Genomic DNA, 18,158 nt, shown 5'->3' with positions numbered 1-18,158 from the left:
CCAACACCATACAGTAACACACATGCTAACCTCATACATTAACACACACATGCTGACCCCATACAGTAACACACACACACGCTAACACCATACAGTAACACACACACATGCTAACCCCATACAGTAACACACACACGCTAACACCATACAGTAACACACACACATGCTAACCCCATATATTAACACACGCTAACACCATACAGTAACACACACACATGCTAACCCCATACAGTAACACACACACATGCTAACACCATACAGTAACACACACACATGCTAACCCCATACAGTAACACACACATGCTAACACCAGACACATACAATCTCCAGTTCTCCACATATATACACATATAGACACTGGACACGTTCAAGCGCCTTTAATATATGTGCATGTGATGAAGCCCAAACACACAGATATTATTATTTATTGTTTTACAAAGCGCCATCACATTCCGTAGCGCTGTACAATCGTTATGCATGAAACGTGCCAAGAACACAATTTTTTTTCCGTAGAGGTCTTATTTTCTGCTGATGTTTTTGGCCCAAAAGAGATGAATATATTTTTTTAGGGTTTTTCCGGCAGCAAATTTCCATTGTAAAGTTAAAAACCGACTCGAGTTTGATGATTTTAACGCGAGAAAAGGAAACGGCTTTTACCGTTCTCTACACAGCGAGTACAAAGCTCCGTGAAGCGAGAGAGCAAACACTCCAACCACACGGGCGAAGCTCGGAGGAACTCGGAACAAAATACATTCTAAACGGAATTTCCCGTGTATCCTCTTTAAAATTATCAGTTATCGGTTAGTTAGTTGGTTAGTTGGTTGGTTAGTTGGTTGGTTAGTTGGTTGGTTGGTTAGTTGGTTAGTTGGTTGGTTAGTTGGTTGGCACGGCTCTTACAATTTCGAGTTATATGAATCCAAACAGAATTCTACGCAGGGGTTAAAGCGTATAAGGACTCTTGGCATGAAGGACCATGTGGTGGCCAACGAGAAGTTTAACTTGGAGGTTCAGGAGGACCTTCGCTGCAGTCATTCGCCAGCTTGGGTTGGAGTCGGTCAGGACTCATCATTAATGAATGCATTCACTGGTTTTGTCCTTGAACCAAGTATGAGCACAAGTGCGAGTGGTAGTAGGGGGACCTGCAACCTCACATGTCTGGGTCCAAGACGTGGACCTCAAGAGGAGACCCCTGAGTCCTTGAAAGCCTTGGTTTGGACGCCACCTATTCATATAAAGCTATCAGAAATCTTCTTTCGACTTTCTTTCCTGGAACCAATATGGCGGTCACAAACGTTTTATTATCTTGGGTTGTAAAACTCAACACTTATCAAGAACACCCTTCTAAGCCCCAAAATATTCCTTTACTATTATAAAAATGGTGCCTGTTAAGTAGGTAAATAATACTAATAATAACATTCGCTAAATCCGCCGCAACACGCCCGCCCTTTCCCGCTCTGCTGTTTCCGTAACGTTCTAAGATACGAGCCCCCGTCCATATTAATGCCCCCGCTAACCAGAATGAAATCCCCTCTCGTTCCGTCAAGCACCTCACAAGCTTAATCCCCCGTCGGCTTGGCGCGCGTCTCTCGGCTCCCTGTAACGGGCATTACATTAGCTTCAGGAATTTGCATGTTAATTCACCGAATTAAAACGCTGTTACCATTAACAATGTATCAGAGCTGATAACACGCAAATCACGCAAATCATACGCGGGACTTTACACACCCGGGAAAATTCATTCCTTCTCCGCGTGTAAATCCGGTCTAAACGATTCAATGCGAAATTCCCAACGCAAACACCACAAATCTCGCTTTTTTAAAAAAAAAAAAATCATTTCTGCGAGCAAACCTCCATTTAAATTCCGCGATCTAGATTATAAAAAAATTAAATTCTTTCAAATATTTGCATCATGAGAGCAAAATAAAATGTAATTCATGGAAATTCCTGACGTTGTCTCTGTGAATGAATTGTCAGGTTCTGCCGATGCGTTAGAATGAAAATTCAGCGGGCTGGGAGGGAACGTTAGCTTCTAACTCATGCATGCGCGGCGCTCTGATGTGCAGATTTGATCACTGAACAGAATCTAGAACTTGCCTCTCAAGGCGCGGGGCCAGCCGAGCAGAACGGAGCGGCGGACGGGTCGTATTGTGTTACCGGATGGATAATAAGGGAGCCTTTCAGCCGCGCTGCCCGCGAATGGGCTGCTATTATCTTACACGTAGATCGGGAACAATGCGTCGTACCTCTGGGTCACTTACTCAACAGAGGCCTTTATACCTATAATACATGCAAGCTTCTCCGGGGGGTTCAAAGAGAACGCGGGGCGAAACCTGACGCTCGGAAACCTTCCTGCTATTCGGTGCAGAATCCCAGCGATAGATCCACCTTTAATACATTTTGGGGAAAAAAATCCATTCCCATCCCCCCCCTAAAAAGCTCCAAATTACCTTTAAAAAAGTGGGCTGACTTCTAGGAAAAAAGAAATGGGGGTTATCCGAATCGGGGAGCGATTAACTCGCTAAGGGGATATGACTGACCATAAAACAAAGGGGTTTTTATGCAGTTGTACATTTTCTAGAAAGTAAAAAACAAACAAAAGGGTCCGTCGACTTTGAAAGAGATTGGTGATAATATGGCCTCCTAAAAAGAGTCACGGGTGGTGCACCTTCCTCAACAACACTTTCTAAAGGGACCCTTGGGACTTCCTTTGAGTATTCTATACAAAAGAAAGCCCCTTTAGAAAGTGTTGTTGAGGTCGGTACGGTGTGTACCAACTGTGACTGATGCCTTTTTAGCTGCCACTGCAAAGACTACCATCTAGATACTTGCGCTTGCCCTAGCGGCTGGGATTTTGGGTTTCCATGAAGCAGCTGATTAAACGTAAATCTCATAGAGAAAACACATAAAGAATCCAGACGTGTTGGAGACGCCAAGACTCAGTGGTGCTCCACACTCCCCCTGTGGCCATATGGGGAACTGCAAGGAAGTGCGCCTACTGCTATCCTGTAATGTAGCCAACATCTCGTTCCATTTGCATATGTGGGACGTCGTGGGAGGAGTGGTTTCATGTAGGGGCGGGGTTAGTTGGGAGGGACCTAGGGGATGAGCAGGGAAAGTGGGCGGGGAGTCAGAGAAAGCAAAGGTTTGATCTGGAGACTCAGAGAGTTCCCCGAAATGGCCATTAGGTCCTTTTTTTTATAGAACGGTATCGGTCACTGGGTGTCCAGCTCCCCATAAATCACAAACAGAGAGAATTTACATTTCTTATGGACCGAAGCTCTGATAACGAAACAAACTGGGATAGACTGGGATAGACTGGTATACCCCCTAATCTGGGAGGCTGCTGGGCGGCCGAGCATTCGGACTCCCTAAATTCCCCCAAAATGTACATTTTGCTGGGCCAACCCCAGATATCATTAACAAGAGCCCCACAGAGATTTACCCTTCCTAATGCACAGTGATATAAGGGGCAGACTCCCTGTTAAGCGAATACACCCCAGAGACCCGCAACTTATAGACGCTGGGGCTCTTTCTCTGGTTCTATTATGTTTAGACAACCGTTAGTAGCCATTAAAGCTACAATCAGTGAAGTTCTATTGGAGGGTCTTCTTCAGACGGACCATATATACGAGACGCTATGGCGCAAAAACCATAATATTTAACTTTGCCGCTAATTATTTCCAATAATAAAGTCGCCGTATTGATCTTGGAGACTGAAGAAGACACCGGGGCAGATCGGCTAAACGGGCAGCCATTCTCTTGGACCAATTTAATTCTGAAATTCCCATTAGAAGCCGGCTTCATACTGGAAGTTAATTGGTTTCTCACCAACGAGATCCCAGAGGATCCTCGCATAGAAACATCTGCCACGTCAACTTAGATGCCGAACCATTCTCCCTGCTGCCTCGGGATCCGAGACCTCCGTCGAGCTAATTCTACGAATCAACCCCAAAACTGGGCTAAAGACTAAACTATCGACGGAAACGAGAATGCCGGAAACTGTCGTTTATTTTTTTTTCCTTTCCATATTCCGGAACACTTCGAAACGTACGAAATTCTTACAAAAAGTAACGATGCCAACAGGATAATAAATATCATTTCTAATTTAAATAAAAAACCCTTTTTTTTTGTTAACGCCTGCGACGGGTGTTCGTGGAATCACGCCGGGCATGGGGGCCGTTAGACCTCACACAGCATCCTCTGTTCGTTTAGTAAAATATTTTCCTTTAATTCTTCCAATTTCTGGATTTTCAGAGGAATGGTTTTTACAATATTATACGTAAAAGCATTTTGTTTTAAGGAAAAAGGTGGGTTTTTTTATGCAACGTTCTGTCCTGGAATCCCACGTTAGCGTTTGTTGAATTCTCTATCATGTAACGCTCCGTCCGTATAAATTAAACGTGTCAATCAAACTGCTAATACCCCTCGGCGCGATTACTGATGTTCAAACACGGAGTCTTAAGTGCTTCCCGATTCGCTTCACGCCGCGGAAATTATTAAATTGTCAACCGACGGCATCTGGCCCGTTTAATGGCAAGCGACGGCATCTCTCCCGTTTAATGGCAAGCGACGGCATCTCTCCCGTTTAATCGCAAGCGACGGCATCTCTCCCGTTTAATGGCAAGCGACGGCATCTCTCCCGTTTAATGGCAAGCGACGGCATCTCTCCCGTTTAATCGCAAGCGACGGCTTCTCTCCCGTTTAATCGCAAGCGACGGCATCTCTCCCGTTTAATGGCAAGCGACGGCATCTCTCCCGTTTAATCGCAAGCGACGGCATCTCTCCCGTTTAATGGCAAGCGACGGCATCTCTCTCCCGTTTAATCGCAAGCGACGGCTTCTCTCCCGTTTAATCGCAAGCGACGGCATCTCTCCCGTTTAACACTCAGCGCGTAGAAACCTCATCCAAGCCAACGCAGCGTCCGATGAGCCCCCAGAACCGGGAGTGGATGAGAAGGAGAGAAGCCGGGGTCACTCACCATGCTCGGTGTGCTCGTGCTCCGTGTCGGTCAGGGTGAGGTTGGAGTTGGCCCGGCTGGACATGCAGGAGCTTCGGCCCGATTTAGTGCCCCGCGCCCACAGCCTGACGGGGTGTTCTGGCGACATGACGGCGTCGCCCTCCGTATCCGCGTCGTTCTCGCCGGTCATGGAGTAGCCGCAGTGCGGGAGGCCGATGTCCGTCCTGTAAAGCGTCCCGTGCGGCGGCGTCATCTCACCGAATCCCAGCTCGTGCAAAGTAAACGTGCCACCTGCGGGAAAAGCGGGGGAGTTAGCGGGTTTCAAAACATACGCAACTAAACTTTGGGATAAAAAACAATTGCCCCCCCCCCCCGGGATACACGGAAGAGAATAAATACGGCTGCATTCATCAGCTGCACCGAGGCTTTAATGGCTAACGGCAGACAGGATTGGCCAACAACTTATATATTAAATCTTCTTCAGCTTCCCATCTAGGAAGGCGTGGAACGGGGGTATATTGTTCTCCTCGAGGTAGAGGGCAATAACTGGGCGGGGCATTTAGAAGAAGAATAATGGGGTTTATTTACCCCGTTTAATTTATAAAGCCGTTTCCTGCTGTTTCTATACACATTATCGGGGCTTTTAGGGCTGTAGAACCCTGCGATCCCCTCATACCCAGCAAACATTCTGACCTCCTAGAAAAGAGGGGAGGAGAGAGGGGCATCTGGGGAGGAGAGAAGGGCATCAGGGGGAGAGAGGGGCATCGGGGGTGGAGAGAGGGGCATCAGGGGAGACAAGAGAGGCATCAGGGGAGGCAAGAGGGGCATCAAGGGAGGAGAGAGTGGCAGCAGGGGAGGAGAGAGGGACATCAGATGAGGAGGAGAGAGAGGGGCATCAGGGGAGGAGAGAGGGGTATAAGAGAAGAAAAGAGTGGCACAAGGGAGAAAAGGGGAGAATCCGTGAACGAAAGTGGGGCATCAGAGGAGGGAAGAGGGACGCGGGGATTTGGGGACCAAAAAGGGACTGGTTCTTCAAAACAGGAAGAGGAATAATATAACCAGTAATAATAAAATAAAATGTTTTGCGTGTAACTGATGAATTGCAACAAAAACTCTTGCCTGATACAAAGTGACAAAGAGCAGCGGAAGAAGCGTCCATAAAACCCCCCGTCCAATGCGCTCAGAGGCCCTTCTATTGCGCAACCTCCAGGTCCGGGTCACTCAACAAGCCCGGCAAAAACAAGCCAATAAAACCGAAATCAGCCATTTTTAGTGACGCGGCACAGAACCCCCGGCGGTGTAACTGGCGTCACGGTACGGGGGGGGGGGGTCATATATTAGAAATGACAAAGCTTCAACGTTTGGGGAAAGATTACGCCTTTAACCTCACACTGCTTTCTAATCTAAATTTCTCTATTTTGTACAATTTTAAATTAAAACAGTTGACATTTTTCGCGGGAAGCTTGTAAGGAGCCGGATCAGAAATACTTTCCAAGTTTCTGGGAACGCGAAGCGGCGCGGGAAGCGGGGGGCACGGCGGCTGCAGAGGGGCTTTTTGTTTGTTTTTTCTGTTTTTCACACCTTTTTAATGAAGTAAGGCAGCTTGCGCTGTGACGGATCTGACAGCGGGGAGACGGAGCCGCTCACAGCTCTTAACTCCGAGCACAGAGCGGCCTGTGATAGCTGCGCCCAGACAGAGGCCGTCGTCGCGCAAGCGCCCCGTTTCAGATGTTTTACCCACGTTTTAAAGATTCATCAACGTGATTTACTGGGAAGCGGGACATTTACCCCGGGCTCTCAACAACGCCAGCTTTCATCCAGTTGCCTAAGAAAAAAAAACCCGGTGAAATGTTTTGAAATAACGAAATTTACGCGGCGAGGGGCAAATAATCAAAATTATTTATCTTTTTAACAACGTATTCAGTTATTTTAAAGACAAATTCTAAACTCCTTGTTCTCGTTGCCGGTTCCCTCCAGGAGCGAACTGAACTGTCATGGATCTCCCTCAATATGAGGGGAGCGCGAGGTCTCTTCCTCCGGTGCTCCCACTCACCCTCAGCGCCAGGGTATGATGTCATATATAACGGCGCTGAGCGCTGAAGGTGTGCGGAAACATGGCGGCTGTTGGGGGGGCACCTTGAGGGGCTGCGTTATTGTCATTTATTAATACAGTATATCATTAACACAATGTATGGGGGTGTAACAAACTGACATAGCGAACGCTTGCAATTCACAGCATCCTCAGCCAAGCCTTAAAGTGAGTTGTTATGGTTACCGTTACCTCCATGCAGCTCTGGGCGCAGATACAAAAGCTGATAGTTAAGGAATCGTTCCCCGGTGCCTCCATTTCACTGGAAATTCCTAATATTGAGTGAATATTGACCTTCTGTTTATCCAGGTCTGTGTTATACAGATGAGGCTGGTAGATAAGCGGAACAGCCTCCCAGCAGGGGTGGTAGAAGGTAATACAGCGAGGGGTATTAAAAATGCATGGGATAGACATACGGCGAGACCAACGACTGATTAAGGTTTGAGTCTTTACAGCAGGAGAAATGGGCGACTAGACGGGGGCCGGATGGGGCCGATCTGCTTACGGGTTCCACAAATCTATGTTATGTTTGTGGAAATGGCTGCTCCTTTATGAATGAAGTTGGACTGTTCGGAGTGTGAGTGCATGTTCCTCGTCAGCAGCTGTCGGTTGAAGGGTTAAACCTCAGCGGCTCAGGTCCAGATACCCGGCATCTCTCAGACAAAGCGATCTCCATCCCCGCAGCGGCTCATAAATTATGGAAAAAACACTTAGTTGCAATTAACTGAAAATCCGATGTATTTGCAATAAACAGCGTGGGACGCATCGATTTTCATATCTCCCGCGCCGTGCGCCCTTTCAGCGCGAGCCCAGTCAATAAAAAGCGAAACGACGAGACGCGGCGAGGAAGTCATCCCCCTCATCTCTCCCACCGCGGGATGCTCCGGACGATAACTCTCATCATGCTCAGCAAGGCATTCATTTTATATTATTTAATGCTGACATGGAAAAAAATGTGACTTGCGGGTCCTGAGCATTTTGTTAACTGCAACTCCCATCATGCTCAGTGAAACCAGTCCTTCGGGAGGCCGTGACTCGTCAGGAGGTAAAGATATTCTGAATGGAGTCACCTGTATTCAAGCAGGGATTCCAGCTGTGATATAGCAGGGAGAAAAGAACCAATCAGGATGCTCAGATATTTTAGAATCTGGGGAGAATATGAAAGAGTCGGCTCCAGACTGTGTGACCGCGGAATCTGCCCCTTCACCCCGAGACTGGGGGATACCCTGAGAATCTGCCCATTTACCCTGATACTGGGGAAAAACCCTGAGAATCTGCCCGGTCACCCCGATATTGGGGTAAAAACCCTGAGAATCTGCCCGGTCACCCCGATACTGGGGTAAAAACCCTGAGAATCTGCCCCTTCACCCTGAGACTGGGGGATACCCTGAGAATCTGCCCATTTACCCCGAGACTGGGGTAAAAACCCTGAGAATCTGCCCATTCACCCGATACTGGGGTAAAAACCCTGAGAATCTGCCCATTCACCCCGATACTGGGGTAAAAACCCTGAGAATCTGCCCGGTCACCCCGATACTGGGGTAAAAACCCTGAGAATCTGCCCGGTCACCCCGATACTGGGTAAAAACCCTGAGAATCTGCCCGGTCACCCCGATACTGGGGTAAAAACCATGAGAATCTGCCCATTCACCCCGATACCGGGGTAAAAACCCTGAGAATCTGCCCTTTCACCCCGAGACTGGGACAAAAACCCTGAGAATCTGCCCGGTCACCACGATACTGGGGTAAAAATCCTGAGAATCTGCCCACTCACCCCGAGACTGGGGTAAAAACCCTGAGAATCTGCCCATTCACCCCGATACTGGGGTAAAAACCCTGAGAATCTGCCCACTCACCCCGAGACTGGGGTAAAAACCCTGAGAATCAGACCAAACCCTAACAGGATGCTCAACAAGCATAGAAACTTGGTAACGTAGCCAACGGCAAACGCGTTTAACGGAATCGTCATCCTTAACGCAGCATTTACTGCCATCAGTCTTATCGATAGCTGAGACTAAGCCGTGAAAAAATACTACTTATCAACCATTAATTGCTAAATAGGACAATAACAACTAAATAATGCGAGTGCCTGTGCAACCGAGATGCAGCGTGAGCTCCCGGTTATCTATTCTCCTTCATACTTGTTTGGATAATTCCTGCTTTGTTTTTGGTTGGGATTTTATGGAATATGGGAATAAAGCCATACATTACAATATTAATTGTAGACAGCGCCCGGCGGCGGCCACTCACCCGATCGACAGAACTCATCAACCTCTTGGTGAACCTTGTCCTTCACCCGGTTGCTGTAGCACAACCTCGAGTCTTGGTCGTAGGCCTTCAGGGTCTCGCTGGAGCTGTAAGATTTCTGGGGGATCTTGCTATCATCGCTATCGGCAGAGGAGCTGGTGTATCGGCGCTCCGCGTCGCGCCGTCTCGTCAGGGATCGGTATGGTTTCCTCTCCTTCACATCCATGGCACACTCACTCTCCTCAACATTGAAGATAATTGTCCCGGGTCAAGACAAGCGATATTCCTGCAAGAGGGACAAGAGAAGAAAAGTCAAGATCTCGTACCTTCATGGTGGACATTGAGGGGGTTCGAGGCGTATCAATGAGTGGTCGTCAGCGCACTAAACCCCTTTGTGACCATAGGATGTATTATTACGTCCTGGAGAAAAATAAATCGCGTCCTACTGAGAACATTCTAAAATCACAACTCGATGGTCCAAGAGACGAATGGGAAGCAGGCCAGAGTAACGTCATCACCAAGTAAACGGATCGCGTGCCTTTGCCTTAACATCGCTTACCATTCATTACATTGTAACAATCTTCATCTTCCCTGCGCTCATTTGGAACTTTTTGCTGTAATAGTTTTTGTGCTGATTTTTGAAAAACATTTCTAGATATTGATTTTTTTTTCTTTCATGTATATTATTTTTGGATACATTGTGTCAACAAAAATATGTCTTGGAAAATAAAATATAGAGTTTGTGCAGGTGCAGAAAAAATGTGAATAAAATAATTGTTAAACAAATGCAAAATGGCTAAAAAGACACCTTTGAGTCTTTTGGTTACAAACGATTATTGCTATTATTATTATTAGTATTATTATTAGTATTATTATTAGTATTTATCTTATTATGTTCCAACCTTCAAACCTTAGTTTGTTCCCCGTAAACAATAAAAACCCCCACATGCGTGTGAGCGGCCACATTTATAACAATTATAGCATTTACGTGCGTTCTACATCAGTGCTACTGAATGAATATTATTAATTAAATATTTACTTATACACAAAACGTCATAAAAAGGAGGAAAAATATTTTCTGTTACAAAACAGATGTTTTGTAAAATGCACAAATATGTAACTATTTTCTCTGCAGTCTTGTATACTTATATAATTATATTACCGTATATATCATATTATAAGGGACACTCTGTGCACTTTAAGGCTTATAACAGCTGAGTGGTCCCTTCTGAGAATTTTGATCCTGCAGATCTATCGCGGGGTATTTGTGTAACTGAGGGGGGGCATTTAGAAGAAGAATAATGGGGTTTATTTATCCATTTAATGTATAAAGCCGTTTCCTGCTGTTTCTATACACATTATCGGGGCTTTTAGGGCTGTAGAACCCTGCGATCCCCTCATACCCAGCAAACATTCTGACCTCCTAGAAAAGACGGGCATCAGGGGGGGAGAGAGGGGCATAAAAATATTACTATATTTTACTGTAAAATCTAAGGAATATTTCCAAATTGCATAACAGCTATAGCAAAATTTAGGGGAAAAAAACATGGATTTCAGTGCCCAGGGCGCCTGCTCGCAGACCGTTGAGGCTTTTCCGTATTCTATAGTATAAAAAAATCTAATAGGAAGCAGATATTTCTGCCAAAAAATTAGCAACATCAGGAATGTAAGAAAATATAAAGTATGCGTCAGCGGTGAGCGGAATGAGCGGCAGCGGATGAGGCGGAATGAGCGGCAGCGGATGAGGCGGAATGAGCGGCAGCGGTGAGCGGAATGAGCGGCAGCGGATGAGGCGGAATGAGCGGCAGCGGATGAGGCTGAGGTAATAGACGCCCCTGAGCCGTTAGAGGGGCAGAGACAGCCGTCTGACCCGCGATAAAACTCCTTCTTACTTCCAAACATCCAAAAGTCAATGGAATTTGTGTTAAGCGGCAATTTAAATAATAAACACCGCAATTTCAGATATTTCACACTTCATTTAACCGGCGCGAGTTACAACTGCAGCGCTTAATCAGCTCCAGGAAGGAATGTTTCCAAACCCACGCTACCGGATCCAAACGGACACCGGCACGATACCCGAGAGCGGTGCAGACACGTCACAGACAGACACGTCACAGACACACGTTACAGACACGTTACAGACACGTCACAGACAGACACGTTACAGACACGTCACAGACACGTCACGTCACAGACACGTTACAGACACGTCACAGACACGTCAGACAGACACGTTACAGACACGTTACAGACACGTCACAGACACACATCACAGACACGTCAAAGACACGTCACAGACACGTTACAGACACGTCACAGACAGGCATGTTATAGACACGTCACAGACACACGTTACAGACACGTCACAGACACACGTCACAGACACGTCAAAGACACGTCACAGACACGTCACAGACACGTTACAGACACGTCACAGACAGGCATGTTACAGACACGTCACAGCACACAGCACAAATCTAGACTTTCCTGCCCTTTCAGTCTTGTCCCAAAAATTGTAATTTTATTTTTTTAATGCATGTTTGGGTCTCATGAGCTCCAGTGCCTCTTACTGCATGCAAATCGGTGCATTCTTTACTCACTGGAGGGAAAAAATAAATATATATATATATATATATATATATATATATATATATATAGGACTTCTGCCTCATTTGACTCCGCCTCCAGCTGCCTCTAATGAAACCAGGAAGTGTACGTAGGAAGCATACTTCCTGCACATGCCCCTCCCACTTTTCCACATTGGGTTCCGCCCACCAATCGGTTGCCCACTGACATCTTTCCGTACAGGGAGGGCTCCGTGAGGCGGGAGTCGGATGTTCCCAGGTATGGAAATTAACAGCAATTTCATACAAAATGTTAATAATCAGGATTTGGGCCCAATCTGAGTCTCGATAAAGTTTCTTTTCCCCCTATAATTTTGCAACTCGTCTGGTCTGGTCAGTGATCCTTCAATGTTTCTTCCCGCTGATCAAAAGCAGAACTTTTCTGTAAAAATATTATTTTCTGGCTCAGAGCTCCCAAATCTGGCTAATATGAGACATGCGCTAATATGATTAATGATTAAGTGCTTCCTGAGCACAGCCGTTCAACCACAGAGAGAACTCAAATATAACACATTATTCCGGTGACATATAATTAATCCAGATTTACTCTCTTTCATTGCGCGCCAGAAAACGCCTCAGTCTGCGGTTTACAGGAATTCTTTCTTCACATTAGAGTGTCAGCTCTTATGACCAAGGAACTCCTTTTATGCTCATATTATGTACCCTCTATGCTCTGGTACCCATTAGCACTAATAATGCAAATAGCACCTGTGTGTGTGGAGTATTCTAACGAAGCCATCATTTTTGGGGGAGAATCATTGAAATCGGGTATATTTGCATTATTTGTTCTCTGGGGCTCCTCCTCTTTTGGTGAAGCTATCATCCCTGGCCAAAAACATATATATAAGGGTTAACCGCGCTCTGCAGAATGTGTTTAAACTATTTAAGTAAATTAGGCTTTTTTTTACCCCAATTTCAGGGTCTCGGGGTGAAGGGGTCACACAGTCCAGAGCCGACTCCACCATTTTCTCCACGGATTTAATGATTCCACAGCTGGAATCCCTGCTTGAATTCAGGTGACTTCATTCGCAATATCTTTACCTCCTGACGCTTTCCATAGGGGCTGTTATTAGAACTATTAGGCTGCCGCCGTCAGCAAATCGCTGCAATAGGATCCGTGCGATGCGTCGTTTAAGGGTTAATATTACGAAGGGTCCCATGCACTGCGATAATAATAATAGCGACGGCTCCTTTATTCATCTGTAAGACCCCCGCAGGCGTGAAGCCTCTGCCAGGACTACCCCGTCCCATTTATCATTCATACAGGAGAATAACAAGGAGTTTACAGAGTGCGGCGCCCAGCGTTTGCCGCTGCAGCTTCTCGCATCGTTACGTTGTTGCCAGAACAGCCTGTTCTCTGGTGTTTTTCCGCCCCTTCCACACACCGCCTTGTCACATCCTTCGAGCTGCATGTTCCTCTCACGTTGAGGGCACTTGTTTTCCGCTGCGGATGATCTGTTCTGCCCCATCCATTGTCCTTCCAGGGCCATGAAGTACGCTGGGAATCTGTAAACAAGTTGCCGGTGCCGAAATGGCGAAATCAGATAAACACTTATAATTTAACCCTTTATTCGGAGGATTCTATCCGTTTCATCGGATCATTCTGTGGCCTTCTTTTCTCCTTGAGATAATCTCTGTGTATTGGTAACAGACAGTGGAGTATTTAGCTTCGGCGTTGCCCCCTACACCTAACCTAGGGCAGATCCACCAGCCGCCCCCCCCAACCCGGGGTAACGTCCTTACTGTCTATATATGATGTCATATCGCAGCATTCCGCGGGGCAGAAATAAGTACGGACGCTCTGCCGACCGGCCACGGTGCTGTACAATGTTAGTGGGCCATTTGGGGAGGTCAGTGGTGCTAAAGGGAACCTGGGCACTCAAGATAAGGGCGACAAAGCTCCCCGATGCCCCCTTGGATCTGTCGCCCTAGGCCAGAATACCCCGCCAGAACTGGTACAGAAGGAGAAGAGGACCCCGCTCTTTGGAGCTTAGAATCCATGATAATGGATCTATTATCAAACTATAATAATTACCAGCCGGCAACATTGTGTCCAATTAACCCATTTTCCGCAGATTCTGGACACATGGAAATAACGTACCAATAAGAACATCGGAAAAATCAGAGCTAATTTCCCCCGGGACCCCCGGAAGCTCCTCCGCATTGTACATCCGGCCTTCTCGGGCGGTATACGTTTACATTAATACCATAATGGCCTCCCCGATGCTATACGCACTAAATATAATCTCATTAAACGTAATCCCACTTGGGTATCTCTGCAAATGGCAAATATTCATTATTATCACGCGCTTTCTCATTGTCGCGTCCGTATAATTTCTGCATTTATGAAGATAGCCGTTTTTTTTGTTCAAATAATTAAAAAAAAATTCTCAGTTTATTCATAAATTATCTGAAAAAAATAAGAAAATTCATAAATAAAAAATTTGGCTGGGAATCATCAGATATTTTTTTTCGGGGGGTCAAAATCTAAAAACTGGATCATGGGCCAGTTGGGTCTCCCCTGAGTGGCCCAAGGAGCTGTAAAATCACTGGCGCCTTGGACACGACCACTTCACAACAAAGTCCCACCACGGGGTCCGCTCCCCCCTATCCAGCAACACCCTCCAAAACGGTGTCCCAGCTGGACACCTGCACTGTTGGGGCATAAATTAAATCACATGAAAAATATATAAAAAAGGAATATGTGCTAGCGCCAAACGCACGACATTGTTTAGGACTCTGACATTCCGGAGTGAACGTGCGTCTCACCGAGCGCCAGGAACTTATTTATTTATTTAAATTTCTCTGCCAATTCCAAGTCATTTGTTACAAATCCTAATTTTTTTTGGTTTTAATATTAATTTTTTTTAATTTTTTTTTTTAATATGTAGCAGAGTCAATTAAATTTTCCCAGACATTTGATGTTAACTCAGAGCTCCAGTGCCAACAAACTGCCGATCTATCATGACGAGAGATTTTTTATTTTATTTTTTTAAATTTTCGTTGCCGGCGATAAAAACGGCCGGTGGCAGCTGACGGCCTCGCTCAATAGGAACGCACCCGCTAAATAATTTACGAGAACAAATTCAAAACGCAATTAGTAAAATAACACATTGGCGACATTTGATATTTTTCGACATGATTTTGAATTGTTTTTTTTTTTTTCTTTTCCAAACTTCTCGTATTTCCTGCGCTGAACTTTATAATAAAGAACCGCGAGGCTATCGGGTAACTCGCCAACTGATTTCTCTGCCTTAGAAGAAATGCGCCGGCTCTATCTGTCAGCACTTAAAAGAGAAATACAGGTTTTTTTTTGTTATATTGCGAGCCACCTGGAGTTAAATATGTTCCCTCTGAAAGCTGTGCTTGTTAGCAAGTCTTAAGTCAAAAAAAATCACACCAAAAAAAAATCCAAAAAAATAAATAAAAAAATAAAATAAAATACAAATTATTTTTTGTGTGTCTGGCCTACACTATATATATCATTTTTTTTTTTTGCCTCTTTCTTTCACGTGGAGCTTTTGTGAGACTAAAAGGAAGATTTATGGAAGAGGTCACATCCTTTGTGCTCACAATAAAAAGGTTTCTTTAAATGAGAAATGTCAGGTGTCGCGACTGCTTTATGGCACTGCCGAAAACAGCCATGTTTTTTTGGTGGTCAGCGTCTCCGACACCTCGGGTTATTAATAACGGAATTTGCTTCTAGGCGAAAATCAAAATACAAAATTCAATCTGACGCGGGAGACGCTAAAAAAAGGTTCTTTGTGTCCGGAGGGAGAGCTTACGTATATCTTTCGGAAAATAAAAGTAAAAAACAAAATTGCCTCGTAATTTAGAATAAACGGGAAAGTCTAGTTTTAAAAAAATAATAAAAACATTTAATGTACAGATTAAATCTGAATATTCAGAAAATAATCTATTAAAATATCTTAATATTTAAGAAATGTTTTTTTTAAGGTTTAGAAATAACATTACTCTGCTGTTTCTTTACTGAAAAAAAAAAGCTTTTATAAGGAATTGATGTGAAAAAAATACCATAATAAATATAAAATACAAACAAAAGTAAATGGGTCAAATAGTGATTGTTTGTGATGCGGGGATTATAGAGGTATCACTAATTGCATTTGGATTGGATTAGGCCAACCTTATTTTTCTCTATATATCTAAAAGCCTTATCAGTCCGAACTTAAACCAAGAGTCTGCCCAATAGTGCAGTGTGTGGGAAGGAGAGGGGCTGCCAGATGGTGGTGTGTGCGTGGGGAAGAGAGGGGCTCCCAGATGGTGGTGCACAGAGGTTGCTGCCAGACAGTGTTGTGTGGAGGGGGAATGAGTAAGGGACTGCTGGATAGCTTTGTTGAAGGTGGACGGTAGAATAAAAAAAAAATAAGAAAGGAAAGAAGAGAAAAGGAGGCAAAAGGAAGAAAGGAAAGAGGAGAGAACAAAAATGGAAGGAAGGAAGGAAGGAAGAGGAAAAAGAAAGGAAATTGAAGTGGGAGAGAAAAATGAGACAGAAGAAAGCAACAGGCATAGAAAGAAGAAAGAAATTTAGAAGAGTGAGAGTAAAAAGACAGAGTAGAAAGAAAAAAAGAGGAGAAATAGTACAGAAAAGAGAAGAGAGAGAGAGAGAGAGAGAGAGAGAGGGAGAGAGAGAGGGAGAGAGAAGAGAGAGGGAGGGAGAGAGAGGGAGAGAGGGAGAGAGAAGAGAGAGGGAGAGAGAAGAGAGGGGGAGAGGAAGAAACAGAAAAAAGTGAACATCATCTTAAATTATTATTGTAATTGTAAAAAGAGTAAATATAATATTAGAGGTTTTGGATGGATAAACATTTTTTCCCCAGTCCAGAATATTTACAAGAAAAGTACATATTCTAAAAACAAATGAAAAATCAGTGTGAGTGGAGGAGAGTCGCAGGCAGCAAATGATATCCCGCTAATTATCCAGAGGCGTTAGTGCTCGACGTGGCACATCGTGACAATTAAACCCACCCTGACTGATCAGCTCCGCACGCCAAAAAACTTCACCCGTCTACAAACTATTTGTTTTAATTAATTCATGTGATTATTCAGAGAAAGGGAAGGGAGCCTGTGGCAGTTTGTGGCAAAACTAGCATTATTCAATTTCCTCTCTGGAAATTCTCTCCCTTCTCCTAACCTTAACCCCCTCCCTTACAAAGGCTGCCTGAACCAATCAACAGCAATCAGCATCTTAACACTAAGGGAGAGATAACTTAATGGGGCGGGGGTAATAGTGCAGATCCTCAGGACAGGAGGTTAGTATGGCTGCTCCCCTGGGATAAATGGGAGGTTCGATAAGAAATACAGTATCGCGAATCCCACATAATATTACATTTAAGGACCCCTGTGGCCAGAAAATCTTAATTATCAGGCCGCAAATTCCTGGATTCCTGAACATCATTTTGTGCTGACTTTAACCTTTAATACACGAGGATGACACCCAGAGACGAAGCCTTTTAAAAGCGCTTAAGCCTATAATCAGTTTTACAAAAATGAACAACTTTGTCCTTCACAGAACAAGAAGAACGCCAACCGAGCACTTCGTTATCTTAGTATTTGTATACAGGCAGATTCCTTTTTTTTAAAAAACTTTACTGAGGGGTGGTAGATACGTTGAACAGTCTCCCAGCAGAAGGAGTAGAGGCTAGTGCAATGTTTCTAAGTTGATCTGCGCAAAAAGTTGGGTGGGGGAGGGGTGGCTCTTCTTCTGTCCAATGCTCAACAATGTATATATATTCCGGATTCCCTATAAGCCTATAAGCTTTTTACGTATACCGCTGGACTATCTGTCATGCACAGGGTTAAAGATGCCCTTTTCTTGAGACATCTGTTCTGGGTTTAATTCCGGGGCACGTAGCTCCTGCCCCACAGGGGGTAAATGACTGTATCCATGACCTATAAAGAAAACTGCATAGTGCTGAGCAGCTAACAGCCGCCTCTGGAATACCGCAGGGCCCGGCGTGACTGTGGGTTATTATATCTGACGCTAACAGCCCCGTAATCTGTAACCGGCATATATACGTCTCCTCCTGTCTACCGTACACCTATATCCTCCATGGAGCTTCCTGTACCGCGTCCCCTATATCCTCCATCGTAAATCCACGTCCTGCACTTCTCTTTTTTCACCTCCTGATTCTGTCTTCTCTCTTTTCGGCCTCCTCTTCCCCAACACCCAGTCCAATATCCCCCCGTTTTAACCCTTTTTACGCCATGCTTTCAGTGGAACACC

At 45.0% G+C, this 18,158-nt stretch overlaps 1 protein-coding gene across 1 annotated transcript; it reads right to left on the bottom strand.

The window, feature by feature from the left end:
• Window positions 1-4,945: 4,945 nt before the first annotated feature.
• On the bottom strand, window positions 4,946-9,566 carry LOC128474374 (teneurin-4-like). Its single transcript, XM_053456697.1, has 2 exons — window positions 9,297-9,566; window positions 4,946-5,248 (listed from the first exon to the last, which is right to left on the bottom strand). Exons 1-2 carry the CDS (start codon window positions 9,517-9,519, stop codon window positions 4,971-4,973), a joined length of 501 nt encoding a protein of 166 aa, XP_053312672.1. The 5' UTR covers window positions 9,520-9,566; the 3' UTR covers window positions 4,946-4,970.
• Window positions 9,567-18,158: the final 8,592 nt, after the last annotated feature.

This window comes from Spea bombifrons, chromosome 2 (assembly GCF_027358695.1).
Source record: "Spea bombifrons isolate aSpeBom1 chromosome 2, aSpeBom1.2.pri, whole genome shotgun sequence".
NCBI classification, from domain to species: domain Eukaryota; kingdom Metazoa; phylum Chordata; class Amphibia; order Anura; family Pelobatidae; genus Spea; species Spea bombifrons.
The sequence above is the reverse complement of the archived record's forward strand: the minus strand, read 5'-3'. Positions and strand labels throughout refer to the sequence as shown.